This window comes from Macrotis lagotis, chromosome 3, assembly GCF_037893015.1.
Source record: "Macrotis lagotis isolate mMagLag1 chromosome 3, bilby.v1.9.chrom.fasta, whole genome shotgun sequence".
NCBI classification, from domain to species: Eukaryota; Metazoa; Chordata; class Mammalia; order Peramelemorphia; family Peramelidae; genus Macrotis; species Macrotis lagotis.
In genome coordinates, this window is record NC_133660.1 from 278,623,652 (window position 1) to 278,641,992 (window position 18,341).

Genomic DNA, 18,341 nt, shown 5'->3' on the forward strand with positions numbered 1-18,341 from the left:
CCTTTCTGGGACTCGTGCTTCTCAGTTTTACCCTGGTAATCAAAGCCCACCGCGCTCTTGTCCACCCGGTCAGCCTGCACGCCGTATTTCCCACCGAAACCACTAGAATAATCTAAGTGTATGGAGAGAGCAAGCATGATAGCCAACAAAAGGGTCAAGATAAGCAACGTCAGACAGATGAGCATGATGAAACAAAGGCTTTCTGCACACTAAGCAGAGCCAGGATGCTGGGGGCTTGGCAGCATTTGGTCTCTGACTTGGGGGAACAGGGGTCAAGGCAGCAGGCGGCTCCTGACGTCCCAGAGGGACGCAGAACATTTTGGGGGGGCCAGGCTTGGCATTCAGCAATGAGAGAGGGACATTTCAAATTTTCCCATGCAGGATCCTTCCAGCCGCCCTCAGCAGATTCAGCCCTTTACAATGGTGTGGATGTATTGGCCTCCATGCACAAATAAAATCTGAGCTCTTTAAAAAAGAGAAGAGAGCTTCTTGTCTCTTGGAGTCTGTGGATATGGCAGCATTTGAGAATGGGCTTGGTGGCCCTCTAGTGGAAACCCCTGAAGAACTGGCCATGGTCTAACAAGATGAAGGACTATTACTGGAACTGGTGGCTTTGATGAAGGTTGGACCGCCCCGAGACTTGTGGAGCCCAAATCACCTCTGGAAAATTGTTCTCTTTTCCTGAGCACAACCCATTCGTTGTGTTAAAAAATTAGAAAGTGCTCCTTCTCAGAGCACCTAAGGATGTCCACCAGGCAAGAAGCTCTAAGAATGAAGGAATCTCTTCTTTGGGGGGGAGGGGTGCAAGGAAGAAGGGAGAGGGGTGCTCTCCTAAAAACTACATCCTAATAAAACACAATGGTGATCACTTCGGAGGGGTGAGCTAGAACAGTTCTAGGCTGAGTCAGATCACAAGAAGGTGCTGCATGAAGGTACTTGTCCATTTTGTTAGGGAAAGAAAATGAGCTTTTGGCTTTACAAGCTGAAAGGCCAATTTTTCATTGACTTCACTAAGTCAATGAAGAGCCCAGTGAGGAAGGCTGAAGGGCTATGCAGAGGACAGGGGAACTCCCTCAGACTGGGAAGCACCATGGGGCTCTGCCTAACTCCACAATGTCCCAGAGAAGCAAATGAATGGTTCCTTGATACAAGAGCCTGGTTTTTGAAAGGCATCTGGTTTTTCTTTCTCAAACCAGATTGATTGAGGGAATTTTTTCCCTTCCTTCCATCAGTATCTCATCCCCATCTTACCTTTCTGCGAAGCATGTTTCTCAGTCTTCCCCTGATATTCAAAACCTACAGCAGACTAGAAAAGACAAAAGAAGAATACACATCATAAGATCCAAACCATTTCCTAAGCTCCAAGTTACTAGGATTCAGTTCATCACCCAGGACCCATAGGAAAGATAACCCAAAGGTTAGCTTATCAGCTCTAATGCTTAAACCATAATCAGGCTAGGCAAACCATGAAGATTCACTTCCTCTCCCCTCTGCCTTTTACCTCTGACAAGGTCATTTTCTCTAAAAGAGGACACTGGTGGCTTTGCAAATAGAGTAATGGGCTGAAGTCAAGAAGACTTGAACTCAAATCCAGCCTCTGACACTCCCTACTTGTGTTACCCCCAAGCAAATGAACCTCTGTCTGCCTTAGTTTCCCCAACAATAAAATGGGGATAGTAATAGAACATACCTCACAAGGTTATGAGGAAAAGATGAGATAACATTGTACATAGTAGGTGTCATACAAATACTCATTTTTTTTTTCCTTTTTCCTTCCTCCAACCCCTAAACAATAATCAGCTGAGGGGCAGCTAGGTGGTGCCTGGAGTCAGGAGGACCTGAGTTCAAATCCCATCTCAGACAATAATTACCTAGCTGTGTGACCTTGGGCAAGCCACTTAACCTCATTGTCTTGTAAAAAAAAAAAAACCCAAAATAACAAAAGAAACCAATAATCAGCTGAGCACAATTCCTTATGACAGTTACATAAATTAGCATCGGCCCAACAGACTTGGGAGGCCGAGGCTCCAGGAAGTTAAATAGCAAGTCATTTGATTTGATGATATTTGTACTTTGTTCTCAAAGAAGACCATAACATCAAGGAAGTGATGCCATAAGAAACAAGTGAATTGAATTGGGTGGGCGGGCGCGCTGTGCTACATCACCAGCTTCACTTTCTCCTCTGGAACCATCTGGGGTCCAGTGGCCAGATATGGATCAGGATGACTCTGGATGCGAGGCAATGGGGTTAAGTGACTTGCCCAAGGTCACCTGGCTAGGTAATTTTTAAATGCCTGAAATCACATTTGAACCAAGGTTCTCCTGACTCCTGGGTCAGTGTTCAATCCACTGCGCCACCTAGTGCCCCTTTGTGGTCAATTTTTTTTCACATAAATTAGAAAAAAGTATAGGATTGGGGGCAGCTAGGTGGTACTGTGAAGTCCAGAGGATCTGACTCTAACCCCATTGCCTTGCAAAAAACAATAGGATCCATGCAAAGCTCTGTAACTGGAAGAGACCTCAGAAGGATTTAGGTCAACCCTCTCGCTGTACTGAGACCTAAAAGGTTGCTATGACTAAGGGATTAGAAAACAAATGCTTTCCTCGGTCCATGTGAATGCAGAATGGTCCACCAGTTACTGAAATTGTTCATTTAGTCTGCAATTCTGAGTCTTCCGTTGTCTTTTTTAAAGGACTTGAACCATTTCCATTTCTTCATATAGCCCATCAGAGACGGAGGAGGCCAAATGTAGTTGTTTCTGATTCTCCAAAGGATAAAAACAAGATCTTCTGTTTTTCCATTGTACATAGACGCTGGTTTTTTATTGTTTTAGTTTTTTTCTCCTTTCCTATTCCCTTTGTACCACTGTAAGAATCCTAAATTGAATTTTATCAAAGACCTTCTCCCAGTTCCTTCCATGTTCTGATATACTGACTTTGTATCTATCTACCAAGAATATGGTTACTTATCCCCTTGGGAGAGGGCAAGCTCTTTGCGGGCTGGGACAGTTCTGCTTCTTTGTATTTCCAGTATTTATCACAGTTCCTGATATGTAGAAAATGATTAATAAATATTGATTGAGCAGTCCTATTTCCATTTCTAGATTTCTTTCTATTGGTTTTGGGCTCTGGATTTTTAAAATGTTTGTGCTGTTTTATGTTGATAATATTTCTGATATTGGTTCTCAAAGAGGACCAAAATAGTATCACTGCATTAGACTCAAGTTGGATAAAGCACTGACCTTGGAGTTCAAATCTCATCTCAGACACCTGCCACTTATTAGCTGTGTGACCTTGGGCAAGTCACTTCACCCTGATTGCCTCACATCCAGGACCATGTCCAGTCCTCCTGATTCCTGTCTGGCCACTGGACCCAGATGGCTCTGGAGAGAAAGTGAGGCAGTGACTTAGCACAGCCCCTCTCACTCAAATCCAGATCATGTGCTTATCCTGGCATCACCTCCCTGATGTCATGGCCTTCTTCGAGAATGAAGAACAAACGTTATTGCGATATGTCTGACTACGACTGAATAGACCAATATGAGCCCAGACTGTTCTACCACGGGTTGAGCACAAATGGGTCATGTGATACTATATCAGCCTAGAACAGCTGGTATAAACTGAATTTGATTTTGAGTAGCATCAAATAGACATATATCTTTAGGAAGCTGAGTATTTATATTCATTTTGAAGTGGTCTATGATTATTCTGTATAGCTGTCTTGGCTAGGTCCATAAATAAAAGGTATACAATAGCACCCATTTCTTCCTCTATTTGTGAATCATTTCCTCCACCAGAATCCTCCTCCAAAGGCTTCAACCTACACGGAGATGACTCAGGGTTCTCAAAGGCTACGCCCCTGAAGGGAGCCCAGGCAGGTTCTTCCTGAAAGGGCTTCAGATATGGCCCCAGTGAGACTGTGAAAACTCAGCCAAGCAAGAAAAGATTTATCACTAGTGGGGTGATAGAGGCAAATCATTTGGGCACAACAACCAGAGTCAGTGCTCTTTGGCCTTGTTCAGTCAAAGTATCTCAAGCACAGTGAGAGAAGAGACTTAAGACAAGGACAATGGATGTGAAGTGGGGGGGAAGTTTTGACAGTGACATTTTTAGCAACTTAGGTGATAGAAGCACCCCCTTTGGGGACCTCATGTTTGATGAGGACCCAAAAATGGCACCTATAAACAAAGACATTCAAATGAGCAGCTTGATGTCTGGAGATCACAAGAACTAGAGTAGGCACAGTCTTCGAGACCACTGAAAACACCAAGGCCAGCTCCAAGGTCACTTACGCGATAAGTGTTCAGGGTGGGACCCCAGGGCATTTCAATATTTTTTCTTAAAAACTGCAAATATTTTATTTTTCCTAATTATGTGAAAAATAATTTTAAGATTATTTTTTAATTATGAATTCCAAATTCTTTCCCTCCCTTCCCCCTCCTTGAGAAGGCAGTAGTTTGATAAGACTGTTCATGTGCAGTCATGTAAAACATATTTCCATATTAGTCATGTTGCAAAAGAAAATACAGGCCAAAAAAAAAGAAAGAAAAATAAAGTGAAATAACAAAGTCTGCTTCACTCTGCACTCAGAATACATCTGTTCTCATTCTGAAGGTAGAAAGCATCCTTTATCTTTTATCCTTCATCCTTCAGAATTGGATCAGTTCAAGGTTTTTTCAGTCTATCAAGTCACATTCTTACAAATACCAATGAGAGACTTACAACATATCTAGAAGGGCTTGCTGTTGTTCAGGCATGACTGACTCTTTGTGACCCCACTGGAGTCTTCTTGGTAGAGGTGCTGGAATGGTTTGCCATTTCTTTCTCCAGCTCATTGTAAAAATAAAGATTTGAGGCCCACAGGGGAAGTGACTTGCCCAGGGTCATATAGCTGGTGATTCACAAAGATGAGTCTTCCTGACTCTAGGTCTTTCATTGGAAATGGGGGAGAGGGGAATGCAAATAATGTCTTCATATTTTTTTTTAATTTTTGCAAGGCAATGGGGTTAAGTGGCCTGCCCAAGGTCACACAGTAGGTAATTATTAAGTGTCTGAGGCCACATTTGAACTCAGGTCCTCCTGACTCCAGGGCCAGTGCTCTATCCACTGTGCCATCTAGCTGGCCCCTATGTTTTCATATTTCTGAGATCTTGATGAGAAGACGCGAGATCTGGTGGAATGGCCAGACCCAAAGAAAACATCTAGTCTACATAATAATTCTGCTATTTCCTTTGTCTCCTGTTCCTAGGAATTGGTTTGGCTGCATTCTGATACAAAATATTCTGATCATCTTTTCGTCAGTTGTAAATAAATAGCTAAATAGGTCCAAAGTCAACACAAATGAATTTGAAAAGACATAGAAGCAGCAGCAGTTACTGCCACCAGGGATCAGCTGGGTCATCCGTGGTGAGTGCAAATTGGGCTGAGCCTTGAAGGAGGCAAGAATCAGAGGTGAGGAGGGACAAAGCACAAAGAACTGCCTGGGAAAAGGCTTAAAGATGGAAGATGGAGCCATTGAGTGTGCTAGGTAGAGGGCAGGCCATTTTGGCTGAAACATAGCATAAGCAGAGAGAAATGTGCAATTTGTCTGGAGAGGAGAGCTAGAAGCACTTTGAGATGGGCCCAGCAGAGGAGCCTGAATTAAATGGTAGTGGTTCTGATTCCTTCATTAACCCAGTTATTCCTAGATTTTCTTTGAAGAAAATGGCACCTACAAACACATTCAAGTGAGCAGCTTTTACTCAGGCTAATATTTATTCTAATTCTGTTTTACTGATTTGAAAATGCCAATCTACCTTTTCAGGTTTCAGAAGTCTTCAGGAGCAAGCTTGGCTGCCAGGTCAAAGCCTACTAGAGAATCACACCATATGTATGTCTCTCTCTCTCTCTCTCTCTCTCTCTCTCTCTCACACACACACACACACACAGACACACACACACACACACACACACACACACACACACACACACACACACACACACACACACACACCCTTCCCTCCAAAGGCTCCTAAAGGAAGCTTCTGGATCAGGTGCTTCTTTTTCTTTCACCTCCTGTATGTAGTCACTCCATCATTGGCTTGTAGACTCTCCAGGCACAGATCGGTCAGAAGCAGCTCTCCATGGAAGCACAGCGTTTGACATTTGGTACCTTTCAGAAATCTAGTGATGCTCTGGTAGAGTTTTAGAATAGCATTTTTTCCCTTCCTTCTTGAAGCCAGAAGAGCTTTTTCCAGTTCCTTTTCTTAGTTTTATTCCAAAATTCAATAATCTGTGCATTGCTGAAGTCCAGGTAGGATTTCGTCCTGTTGGAACTGTCCTCTGTATTCACCAAGTGTGGCCTGCTTTTCCTCAGGAAGCTTCATCTCATCAGCTCCTTAATGAGAGGTGCTGGTCTTGTGTGTTGGCTGTGGGAATCCCTAATGACCCAAGGTTTGTATTCCTTGCTCTTATGACCCAAATCAATTCCTTTGCCTGTATATCAATTAGCTGCTCTAAGTTCAGCTGTATTCTGGGTAGGCTTTCAGCTTTATTCTCCATATTTTATAGTTCTGTCCTCAATTTAATTTATTCAGGCATTTGTTATGTCCTTTGAGATTCTGTATTTTTAATTCTTCTCCATAATTGTCCCATAATTCCTCTTGGTGCCCCTGGAGTCTTCCTTTCAGTCATTTATTATCTATCAGATTTGCTAAAAACTTTGTGATTGGCACTATTACTTATGAAGCCATTTGTGCCATAGATATGTTGATAAAGAATTCTTTTTACATGTGGATTTTTGTGGATTTATTTATTCTTTCAGGGCAAGAGGGACTCCTGAAAAGGGGGTAGATGGGATGATGAGGAGCTTTGACCAAAGAAGAGTTTAAATTTGCTCTTAGAGAAAGTAGGGAGCGCCTGAGATTTCAGGAATAGAGAGGTCAGATCCATGCTTTAGGAAGATCGATTTCACAGGTGAATGGAGGATGGACAGGAGCAAGGCAAGACCCTAGGCGGGCAGAGCCCCCTCCTCAGCCACCAATGCAGTAGTGAAGCAAGAGGTGATGAGGGTCATAGGGAGGAAAAGGGGGAGTTTCAGACAAGAGAGGGGGGTGTAATTGGGAGATGGTATAGAGGTAGGAAAGACAGGACCTGGCAACAGACTAGATATGTGGGTTAAGATGAGAGAATCAAGGAAGGCCTGGAGCTTGACTGGGAGGCTGGTGAGGACAGCAACAGGGATGCTTGGAAGGATGAAAGGACTTGGGGGAAAAGAGAATAAGTTCCATATTGGATAGGTTGAATGTAAGATGTCTACTGAACATCCAATCTGAGATGTCTGACAGACGCATGGAGATGCAAGTCTAGATGTAAGGAAAGAGAACAGAGCTAGATAGAGAAGTCTGAGAATCATCTTCATAGAAATGATCATTGAATCCATTGGAGAAGATGAGATCATCAAACAAACCAAACAAAAAAAGTGTGAGGAGAGGAGAGGAGAGGAGAGGAGAGGAGAGGAGAGGGGAGGAGAGGAGAGGAGAGGAGAGGAGAGGAGAGGAGAGGAGAGGAGAGGAGAGGAGAGGAGAGGAGAGGAGAGGAGAGGAGAGGAGAGGAGAGGAGAGAAGGGGAGAGGAGAGGAGAGGAGGGGAGGGGAGGAGAGGGGAGGGGAGGGGAGGGGAGGAGAGGGGAGGGGAGGGGAGGGGAGGGGAGGAGAGGGGAGGAGAGGGGAGGAGAGGGGAGGACAGGAGAGGACAGGAGAGAAGAGAAGAGGGTCAAGACCAGAGCCTTGGAGGGATCTCCATTGCAAGTGGGCATGACATGGATGAAAATTCAGCAAAGATGTGTTCAGAGTAGTCAGACAGGTAGAAGGAGAACCAGGAGTGAGCAGTGCCATGAAAACCTAGAGAAAAGAAAGCACCAAGGAGAAGTTTATCAGAAGGATAAAGACTGAGTAAAGAGCCGTTTAGTCTGGTGATTAGGAGACAGATCATTACTAACTTTGGAGAAGGTACTTTCAGTTGAATACTAAACTTGGAAGCCAGATCGCTGAGAGTTCAGAAGGTGAGAGGGGAGGAAATGGAGGTACCCATGGGTGACAACCTTTGATCATGATGGGGAAGAGAGATATGGGATAATACCAACAGGGATGGATGATTCATGACTGTAGATTGTGAATGCATTGCTATGTTTGTAGTCAGGAGGGAAGCAGCCAGGAGTCAACACTTTCCCATGTGGAAGGGTTTGTCTTGTCAAAGAGAAGGGCTACTCATTAGGTGAGGCAGGGATGAAGGAGGAGAAAATGACAGATGTCATCTGGGTGGTGTGAGATAAGGAAAGAGGATCTCTCACTAATATGAGGCTTGGTTCTCAGCTGAGAGGGTGGGAGTTACCGGTTTAAGAAAGGATGAAAAGGTTTGGAAAAACTACTGTAGAGAATGAGTTGATTTAGGGAGGTATAAAAGGATTGCCTTGCCACAGTGAGAGCCCAGTGAGACACAAATTTGTAGAGGATCCAATCAACATGGCTTCATGAGCTTCTCTGTGTTTTACAGCACAGGTGTAGGAGGAATAAAGGCAGTGAATGCAAGAAGATGATTCCAAGGCTGAAGCTTGGAGGGCAGGGCTAGACCTTTGACAAGAGGCCTGGGGACTCCAGAGAAAAAGGTAGTATTGAACTGGTTCACCAAGGGGTAAAGATCAATCAATTTACATTTATTAAGATTCTATTATGAGGCAGGTCCTAAAGGAGAAGAGTGTGGTCAATGCAGGGATTATGGCCTGGGAAAGAATGGAGAGGTCAAAGGATTGGAGGTCACCTGAGAACAAAGAGTAGGGCCTAGGGTTATGAGTCAGAGGGAGAGGGAGGAATGACAACAAAGCATCATTTAGACAGGAAAACCTGAGTTTGTGGTCTTGAAAGTGGCACGCCTTCTCCTGAGCACTATGCTTCTGGCAAACTCTCTTTGGCAGTCTTACAGATGTTCAAAGATGTCCAAAAAAGAGCACTGAATTGGCAATCAGAGGGTCCGGGTTCAAATCCAGCTCTGTCCCTCATTGTCAAATGGACCCTGAGCAAGGAACCGATTCTCTGGGCTGTTGCTTACTCAGATATCAAAGGAAAGTGAAAGCAGAGGATGGCAGTGGTGGGCTTGCAGACTGCCAAGGTCCTTTCCAGATTCTGTGATTCTATCATTGTGACCATTGTTGACCAGTTGTTGGAGCTGCGTCTGACTCTTCATGACCTCTTGGGGGATTTTTCTGGGCAAAGGTATTAGAGTGGTTTGCCATTTCCTTTCCCAGTTCATTTTAAAGATGAGGAAACTGAGGCATATATAGCTAGGATGTGTTTGAGGCTGGATTCGAACTCAGGCCTGGTGCTCTCTCCACTGAACCACCTAGCTACTGAAAGATCACACGAATCTGGGCAGAAATATAATTTTTCTAAAATGTTTTCTCCAATACACAAGCTGAGAGTTTCTAGTCCAAGTCTGCTCCCTGAAATGCCAGCCCCTGGGGACACAAGTTGCCTGTACCCCGCATCCTAAGCCACAGAAGCAAGCATCAAATCCATCACTTACCTGATCAACTCTATCCAGCTGAACCCCAAATTTGCCACCGAAGCCTCTCACAGAATCAACTTGAGAACAGTGTTTGGAAAGTTTAGATTGATACTCGTGGCCAACGGCAGACTGCAAGAGATTTTTTGAGAAGTTAAACAGTGGATGAGCAGCATCTTCTATTTATTACTTGAGGCAAAGGAAAACACCAAGAAGCTCTTGGTCCAGAGAAAAGGGGAAGGCGGGGTGGGGAAGTGGGGGAAGGCAGAATTAATTTTTGTTCCAAAAGGATTCACAGCTAAGACGTGCTATTTTCTCAGGGCATCTATGATGGCCTGGCTGTTGTAACCATTAGTGAACACAGAAATTGCCATCCTTTAATTACTAAAAAGGTTGCCCATCAGCCAAGCCGAGACAGCATCAGGACCAAAGGATGAGCCGCAACCAGTGAGCTTTCCTTTGGACAGGATATTGGGTTACGGGGTTTCGGGGTCAGATCGCAGTGATGAAAAGTTATTACAGTGGACTGATAAGGAAGGGATGTCTTCCAAAGTGGGGCAGCACTTCCTTTGCCACCATCTCACCTCTCATCCAGGGTCACACAGGCCAGGACAGTCAGAGGTCAGACTTTTCCCCCAACTTCCCCACTCTTCAACCTTGTATCCCCACCCCACCCCCATGCTGCCTTTCTCTGTCATTTAATAAGCTAAGGCATTTCTAATGGAAATTAGAACCCATATGTTTGATTTGCATTTTTGTCACATACACTATGGATGCAAATATGTCATAAGGCATGTTGTCAAAAGGAAAAAAGACAAACCTAAAACTTATCAATTTGGAATTTTGATTTTTCTACTGGCAACAACCTTGAAGGTCTGGGGAGTCACCCATTTGATGGGCAAAAATCTCCTTTGAATGCTTTCGTTTAGTTGGTTTGACAGAAAGGAGGGCAAAACTAGGAGATGACCTGGCCCCGAGGAAATGACTGAGCCATGGGTCAGATCCCAGCTCTGGGATCATGGCTGTGGGACTTGGGCAAGGTACAACCTCTTCATGCCTCAGTTTCCTCATTTGTAATCTTTATTACAACTGTGCAGTGAGAGCATCTTTTAAGCCTTAAAGTGCTTTCATGCCTAGGAGCCTGTCCACTAGTCTACACAGGTTGATTTTCAAACTGATAGGACATCATAATCTTGCCTCATAAACTTGGTGGTATGAATGCCAGGTTTTGGAAGGTTTCTAGACCCTTACAAAGGGCTGGTGCTGCCTAGACCTGAAATGAAATGAAAAATTCCTGGTTGAGAGGATTAAAACAATGAAATGAATGGAAGTCGGCAATCCATGCCTCCCCCCGCCCTTTAGGAAAGGTGCTACATAAACTTCAGAATTATTATTTTATAAATCCTGTTGAGAGTGTAAATCAGTTTTTGAGGTTGAAGATAATTGGCATTGTTTTTCAACCCTGCTTTTGGACAGGCACTTTGCTGTGCCACCAGAAGATCCACCAAGTTTCCTGGTTCACTCTTTCAGAAAATAAAATGATCCTTAGCTATCAAAAAAAAAAGGGCCATTGGTAGCTGGAACTTAGCCCTAGTCTCAATTCTCCCCATCCCTCCCTAATATTCCCCAATCATTCTTGAGCCCCTTGCTCATGTTTCCAAAGTATCAGAGGCATCCCCAGCAATGGGTTTGTGGAGGGCAACTTGGTCAGCTCTGCAGTGTGACCAGGTACCAAGTCCCTCAAGTGAGCAGAGTCCCCGGGTCCAGCATATGCTCCCCAAGCCACTGCTACTGCCTTAGGGACATCCAATGACCCAGGACCCTCCCAGCCATCTGATGCAGAAGCAGGAGCCATGCTGGCTTTGCCCACGTGTGGGTGTCCTAAGTGTGCATGGTCCCGAGAGACAGCCACCTGTCAGAGCCTTACAGCCTTAGTTTCCTCCTATGTAAAATGTGAGAACTGAACATGGACAACTCGGAAGTCCTTTCCAGTTCTTCAGCTATCATGGGCATGGGAGCCAGACTGTGACAAACTCATATCAGCGTCCTTCTTGCCAGAGTAAAAATGCAGGAAACTAATAATTGCAAGAGGCTCCCCATTTCCCATCAACTTGGACTGCATCCAGCCCATAGACTTCCTACTGTCATTCAAAGAATTCTGGAAGAAGTCTGTGGGACACAACCACTATGTGGGTGTTTGGCTTAACTACTGTATTTCTCAATGAAGAGAAGGTTTGTTGGGGGGTGGGGTGGGCACAGGGAAGTGGGAGAGAACAGTCCTGGGCAATGACAATGATGTTAATCTGGTTTGCTTTTCTTTTTCTTTGTTTTTTTGAGCATCATCAAAACCATTTCAAGAAGGAGGCGAGCTACCACAGATAGCCAGATCTACCTTGGTTTCTCCTCTGGCCCATTCCTCCAGAGTTCTTCCTCCAGATATTGCTGGAACCTCAGCAAGGAGCCTTCCTGACTCCAGGGTGTATGCTACTTTCTTCCATTTCTTGGGGTACCAACATTTGGGGTGGGGGAGGGGAACTAGTTAGGGCAGAACAGGCTTTAGATTTTCTTTTTTTTTATTGTTTACATTAAAGGGTGTGTTCCAACTGCAGAAGTTTTTGCAAAATGGGTTCATGCATTCACTAATGTCAGCAGTCGGTCCCAGTTCTGCCCTACCTGCTCTGGAAACAGGAGAGAGGAAAAGAGAAAAAGAAAGCCTGACCTTATCCTCTCTACACATCACAGGTCCAGTCTGGTTGGGCTTCGAAATGCAAACAAAAACAATTCCTGTGTCCATCCTATCTGAATGTCCCTAGTACGCACTCGAACAAAAACGTCATGGCGAATCCCGTCATTCCACCCCATTGTGGGCAGCTGGAACCCAATAGAGGTAGCGCTCTGGGCTAGAGGCACATCACTGGTCCTCATCAACCACTTCCAGTTGAGGGCAAGCATTCTAGGAGGTGTAGAGGTGTGTGTGGAGGGGGAGAACTCTCTAGCTGTTGGGCTCTTACTCACCAGCCCATTTCTCTTGAAGGTCACTGCCGTGGCCTCACTCTCCCACACTTCACCTGGCTCCCCACAGCCCTTGCTAGATGAATTACATCAAAGAGGAACTAAGGACAGGACCAGATAGAACAAAGATAGTACCAAGGTTTCAAATGCAGACAAGGGGCCCATGGGAGAAGCTGCCTCTTAGGTACAATGTCAGGCTGCCCCCACAGGCGTGGGGCACTGGAGGAGTGTTTCTATTTCCTACAGGGGACGTTAGGACATCCCAGTAGGCTTCAGTTTCCTCCCCTTCAGTAACCTCGAGGACCCAGCTCAGACATAACATGATTCTGTATAGCCCCCAAGGCCAGAGATGGACATGCTAAAATGTTCCCACTGCTGCCATGCCCCTGGCTCACTTCCTAAAAGTCTGTTGGTTTGGTCTGATCGTCCCTAATGTCCTCAGCCTTGGTAAAGCCTTTATTCCATTAAGAGCAGACAGACAGACAGACACACACACACACATACACACACCCTCTTCCAATCACTTTGTATTCCAAAAATACATGGGGGGGTACCCTCATGAGACTTTAAACTCCAAGGGGACAGAAATTAGATTTACCTGGATTTTACATTCCCCCCTCAGTGGAACTCATTTTCCATTTCTGTACACAGCAGACACTTAATAAGGGATTACTACTGACCTGAATGGAGAATTTGACTTCTATCGTGGTTCCTGGTCAGTCTCACACTGGTGATTAAGAATTACAGGTCCTCAAATGCATCATAAATATCACAATAAGTCCTACCCTGGCCACAGCTTGCTCCCCTAATGAACACCATCTGGCCAACAGGTTGGGTCCCTTAATGTGGCCCCAGTCCCTCCTCTGTTGCCTAAAGAGACAATTCAGTTTTTGCAGACAGTGGCATCAGTGGCCAACCCTAACATGGATGACTGACATCATGAGGGAGTGAAGGACCCACCAGACAAGTTACTTTCCTAGCATGATGTCTCCAACCAGATCTGGTGCAGGGTCTAACTTCCATACAAAACCTCCCCCCACACTGCCTGATTGGAAAGCATTCAGGGCTCATAAATGGTGCAAAATGATTCTTGAGCTGGTGCCATCCCCTCTGTTCTGCCCTCTTTCCACAAAGGAGAATAGCCCAGGAACCTCCTTCTTACCACTTCCCTTGACTTTGCCCCCACAAAGTTCCCTGAGGCAGAGAGATAAATGACAAAGGCCATTCTCTCTTGTCTGTTGGCAACTTTCATGTCAGTTCTCAAATTTCACGACTAATTTGGGACAGACATCTTTATTTGGAACTACCCATTCCACCAGACTATAAGGCAGGTATGACCCCCCCCCGCCCAGTGACCACAATGCCATGCTGTTGCCCGAGTCAAAAGTTTAAGCCAACCTATACTCAGGGCAAAAATTACATATGAGCCAGTTCATCAGCTGATCCTTCTGCCTCCATCCAGGGCAGGAAGAGGCAGGCATGAAGCTATGTCAACAATGCAAAGAATGATCACACTACAGAACAAGCCCGTTGTCTCCAACACCTGTCCCTCGAGAAGAATCCCCCACAGGGTCTAAACTTAGCTGAGGAGGAAAGAGGCAAAGGACTGTCAAAAGAAACAGATAGGAACTGATGTGGTTGAGTCAAAGACTTCCCTTGGCTTCTGCTAGAAGCTAGAAATGATAGCTTGAATAAAGATCTGCCCACAAGCTTTTAAAAATAGTTCTTTCAACCTCAGCCTCTAAGTATATAGATTCAACCTATTAGTGGGCTATACCTTCAGTCTTTTAAGCTGACTTAAGATTTGAAGAATCTTTGCTAGCTTTGGGTTGAATTTGGCAATTGTCCCACACACATGGTGGTCTGGATTTGGTGTATTTCAGGCTGCCGGCCAGGCCAGGCAAAAGCGACTGCTTCTGCCAACCCTGGCCAGAGCCCTGGGCCATGCACAGAGTTAGCAGCAGCCACTCATCCCTTCCCTCATCGCCTTTGTAATAGTTCTGTTGAATATAGTTCTATTCTATTCTGTTGAATATATTTAGAACCATTATTCTGAGAAGGGACAATGGGATTCACCAATAAGAAGGTCCAGGATGCCTCATGGCTTAAGAACCTCTATTGTAGACCACGTCAGAGAGTCCGTCTACGCCAAACGTGAATGGGATTGGCCACTTGTGGATTTCTATGAAATAGTCATTTGGGGTAAATAAATAAGAAACTCATAAACAAATTCCAATCTGGAGAGCCAAAAGCTTTTAGCTTGACCTCTCATCCATTCATATCATTCTCACCCAGTTTTCAGTTGCTTGAGTGGAAGCAAAGGGAACCATCCACTGTTCCAACATTGCCATTTTATAGAGAGGTTGGGCTGAACTGAGCATCTTCCAACTTACTTTATCCATTCTGTCCTGCTCAACACCAAACTTTCCTCCATAGCCATGAGATGCTTTGGGTCCTGTCTCAAGCTCCTTCTCCTTGAGGGTCTGATGTTCTTGAAAAACATTCTCTCTTAGCTTGTGTATGCTGAAATAAAAAAGGGGGGGAAGAAATCACCCCTGGAATAGAGGCAATGGTTTTCCTCATTTTCCCTTCCCCACAGTCCATTCTCCTAGACTCCTGGCTCACAGGGCTCTCATACCTCCATAAGCCCCCACTGTGTGCTCCGCTGTCAACTATTTAAGTCTGGACATCTCTCAAGTGTCCCAAAGGTCCAAGGACACTTTGAGAGGAAGTAGGTCTACACCTTGTAGGGAAAATGGGACCATGGAGAGTGGAGAATGAGAAAGGCTACAGAACCAGTTCACCATGGTCCGTCATCCACAGAACACCCGGGTCAGAAATTAGACTAGTCAGAATAGCACGGAAGCACTCCAATGGTGGATGCACTCTATGACTGAACTAACCCATCCAAACCAATCCAATCCAATCTGCATGTATTAAAAGGGTCTACTATGTGTCACCCTGAGTTTAGCCTCATTATGTGCTCAGTCCCTAAAGTGGAAAGGAAAATCACTTTCTTTTCAAGTTTTCACCAAAAAAAAAAATCTATTAAAAACAAAGTTTTCTCTGTTCCCCCAAACTGAAAATCAAGTCAAGAAGCACCTACTATGTGCTAGCACTGTGCTATCCATACTCAGTCTTTCCTCAGATTTTCCTGAAGTCCTCTGTGGGTGAATGAATGAAATGTGTGTTTTTTAAACGCATCCATTTATTCATTCCTGAACACTGGGTGGCTACGGCCAAGTCCATACTTATACTACTTGGTGTGAAGGCTGTGAGCTCTTCGCTGGCAGGGGTCCTGTTATTTTCCAGTTTTGTATTGCTAGCCCCCAGCAGAGTGACTTGCACCAAATACTGGTGGAAATGAATGCTTTGGACACCAGGCCCACAGATGATTCTGTAGCAGCCAGACACTGGAATTTGGCTTCTTAGTCTTCTTCAGCAGGGCTACTGAGGCCTGGTAGGCTGCCTGGAGGCTGTCCTGGGCCCAGGTTTATGGCATCCCTGCTGAGGAGGATGGAGACCAGAATCTGGGCCCTCTGGGGAGAGGGAACAAGATGCCTGCTCCAGTTCCCTTTATATCTGCACCACAGTAAGTCCTTGGTGATTATTTCTTGTCTGGTGCAATGAGAGTTAAACTTTTGGAAACCCAGCAAAGAGCTGTTTTCCGATGTCCCCTCCTGTCCCCCAGTCCCAAATACCTAAGGATGAGTCCAAGGAGGGAGAGAGGGCTTCCCTGGAGGTGCTGTACTACAGACCTTCACTCCACTAATTCTCATTTTCTAAAGCAACTCAAAACCTTGGAGGGCAGAGAGTGGGAAGGAAAACTACAATGGTCTAATCAAATGGCTCGTGCCAGCATCCCAGGGCAGCCGGCCCTCACTGGCTCCTGGGAGGCTTCATAGCTGGTCCAAGGAGGTGGGCTCAATGGGAGGTGTATGCTAGAACTGGGGATGGGAGCAGGGTTGGTAGGAGGGGCTGCCACAAGGAGGCCAACTCTGCCCCAAGCTGATTTTCCTGGCTCTGCCCCAAGAAAAACATCGACCTGATTGTGTGGGTCCTGGAATCAAGATTCCCATTTCCCAAGAAGCTAAGAAATCTCAGAATGGAGTCACTTGGAGCCCAGAGGCCTCTCCCTTGGGTGAACTCCTCCTTAGACCCTCCCTATTGCAGAAGAGCCTGCCTCTTCTGCCTAGTACTCTACCTTCCCCCCAAGGTCCACCCAACTCTCAGGGATTTTATCTTCCCCCAGTAGATGGCAAACTTCTTGAGGGCAGGCAGAGCCAGTCCTCTTTCTGCTGGCATTCCATGGTGCAGGTACTTAATAAACACTTCATTTAACCAAATCCAATGTACCCCGTGTCCTTGCTCTGGGCAAACCTGGGAGCATGGAGGCTTCAGGTGGTTCCTAGAAACGGTTTGTAATTAGAATGCTTGGCTTTTATTAAGGACCTGGTTTTTTGACTTTCTCTGAAAAGAGAACAGGTCACCTCCACAGGTGAATGATAAACAATGGCCCGGGTCAGTCGGTTTTCTGACCTTCGGAGCCAATCCAGGCAGACAAGGACCAATACTTGGGTTCCACCCAACTCTCTCAGTACACAAAGGGCAAAGGTCCTTCAGTGTCCTTGTGGGAAAAGACATCTTTTAGGCACTTACTTCCTCCTGGGGGAGGCCAAGTAAGCTTGACTGAGTAAAGAAATAGAGGTTTGACAGGGAAACACCCCAGAACCAAAGCCATACACCAGGACTCACCAGGAACAAGCTGGATCTGAGATAGAGCTTGTGTACATACAATGGATTAATAATTAAGCCAGAGTACCAAGGCATAACCCTGAGCCTGAGAAAGTCCTGGGCTCTCTGGCCTGCTCCCTTTCCTCAGCTTGGTCAGGAAAGAAGCAGAGAGCACCCCCTTACTTGATGTGCTCCTGGTGCCCGGACCCCTTCACCGTCTTGGCGCCCCATCTTTGCTCTTTCTCACTGACGTCATTCTGCAAAAAATAAACAAATAAATAAATAAGAGGAGGCTAAATCTCAGCAGCTTTTTCATAAAACAGACAGATTATATATATATATATATATATATATATAGAGAGAGAGAGAGAGAGAGAGAGAGAGAGAGAGAGAGAATGGGTATTATATAGACACGTAAACATTTTTTAAAATGGGGTTAGGAAAGCTAGGAAAATAAGGCAAAAGGTCCTACCACAAAATCCGGGTCAGTTTCCCAGTCATCAGCGCCCTCATCCTCTTTGCTGACAGATATAGAATGTCCTGCTGAAGCTTTCCACATCTGAAAGATCCCACATCACGTCATCAGGGCAATGGGTAAGCGGATACCCCACCTAAAGGAGACCTGACTTTGGGCACAGTCAGAGAGGCTGAATTCTACACAGTAGAGCCATCATTCCACAAATCAAGACACACAGACACACAGACACACAGACACACAGACACACAGACACACAGACACACAGACACACACACACACACACACACACACTCACTCACTCACTCACTCACTCACTCACTCAAGATGGAAGTTGACAGCAAAGTTCTCCCCAAACATCTGCTCCCTGGGACACAGGTACTACAATCATCCCATTTGAAAAGATGAGGAAACAGGCAGAAATGAAGTAGTTGGACCAGGAAGGGACCCACAGTTAGTTGGTCAGTGTCTGAGGCAGAATTCAAACTCAGGTCGTGCTGACTCAGAGTCCAACACTGTACTTGGCTGTATCAAACTAAGGCTGTAGCTGAAAACTATTTGGTATCTTGTAGAGAATGGTGGTC

At 45.4% G+C, this 18,341-nt stretch overlaps 1 protein-coding gene across 4 annotated transcripts in view; it reads right to left on the reverse strand.

Moving 5' to 3' along the window:
* The window catches only part of CTTN (cortactin), a 48,529-nt gene that overhangs the window by 17,749 nt on the left and 12,439 nt on the right, over nucleotides 1–18,341 (reverse strand). For all 4 annotated transcript variants that reach the window (XM_074230854.1, XM_074230857.1, XM_074230856.1 and 1 more), the window contains exons 3-8: nucleotides 17,755–17,841; nucleotides 17,466–17,539; nucleotides 14,942–15,071; nucleotides 9,558–9,668; nucleotides 1,252–1,306; nucleotides 2–112 (exon numbers count right to left, since the gene is read on the reverse strand). In XM_074230854.1, coding sequence (XP_074086955.1) covers nucleotides 2–112; nucleotides 1,252–1,306; nucleotides 9,558–9,668; nucleotides 14,942–15,071; nucleotides 17,466–17,539; nucleotides 17,755–17,841 — 568 coding nt within the window. The remainder of the gene's footprint in view (nucleotide 1; nucleotides 113–1,251; nucleotides 1,307–9,557; nucleotides 9,669–14,941; nucleotides 15,072–17,465; nucleotides 17,540–17,754; nucleotides 17,842–18,341) is intronic.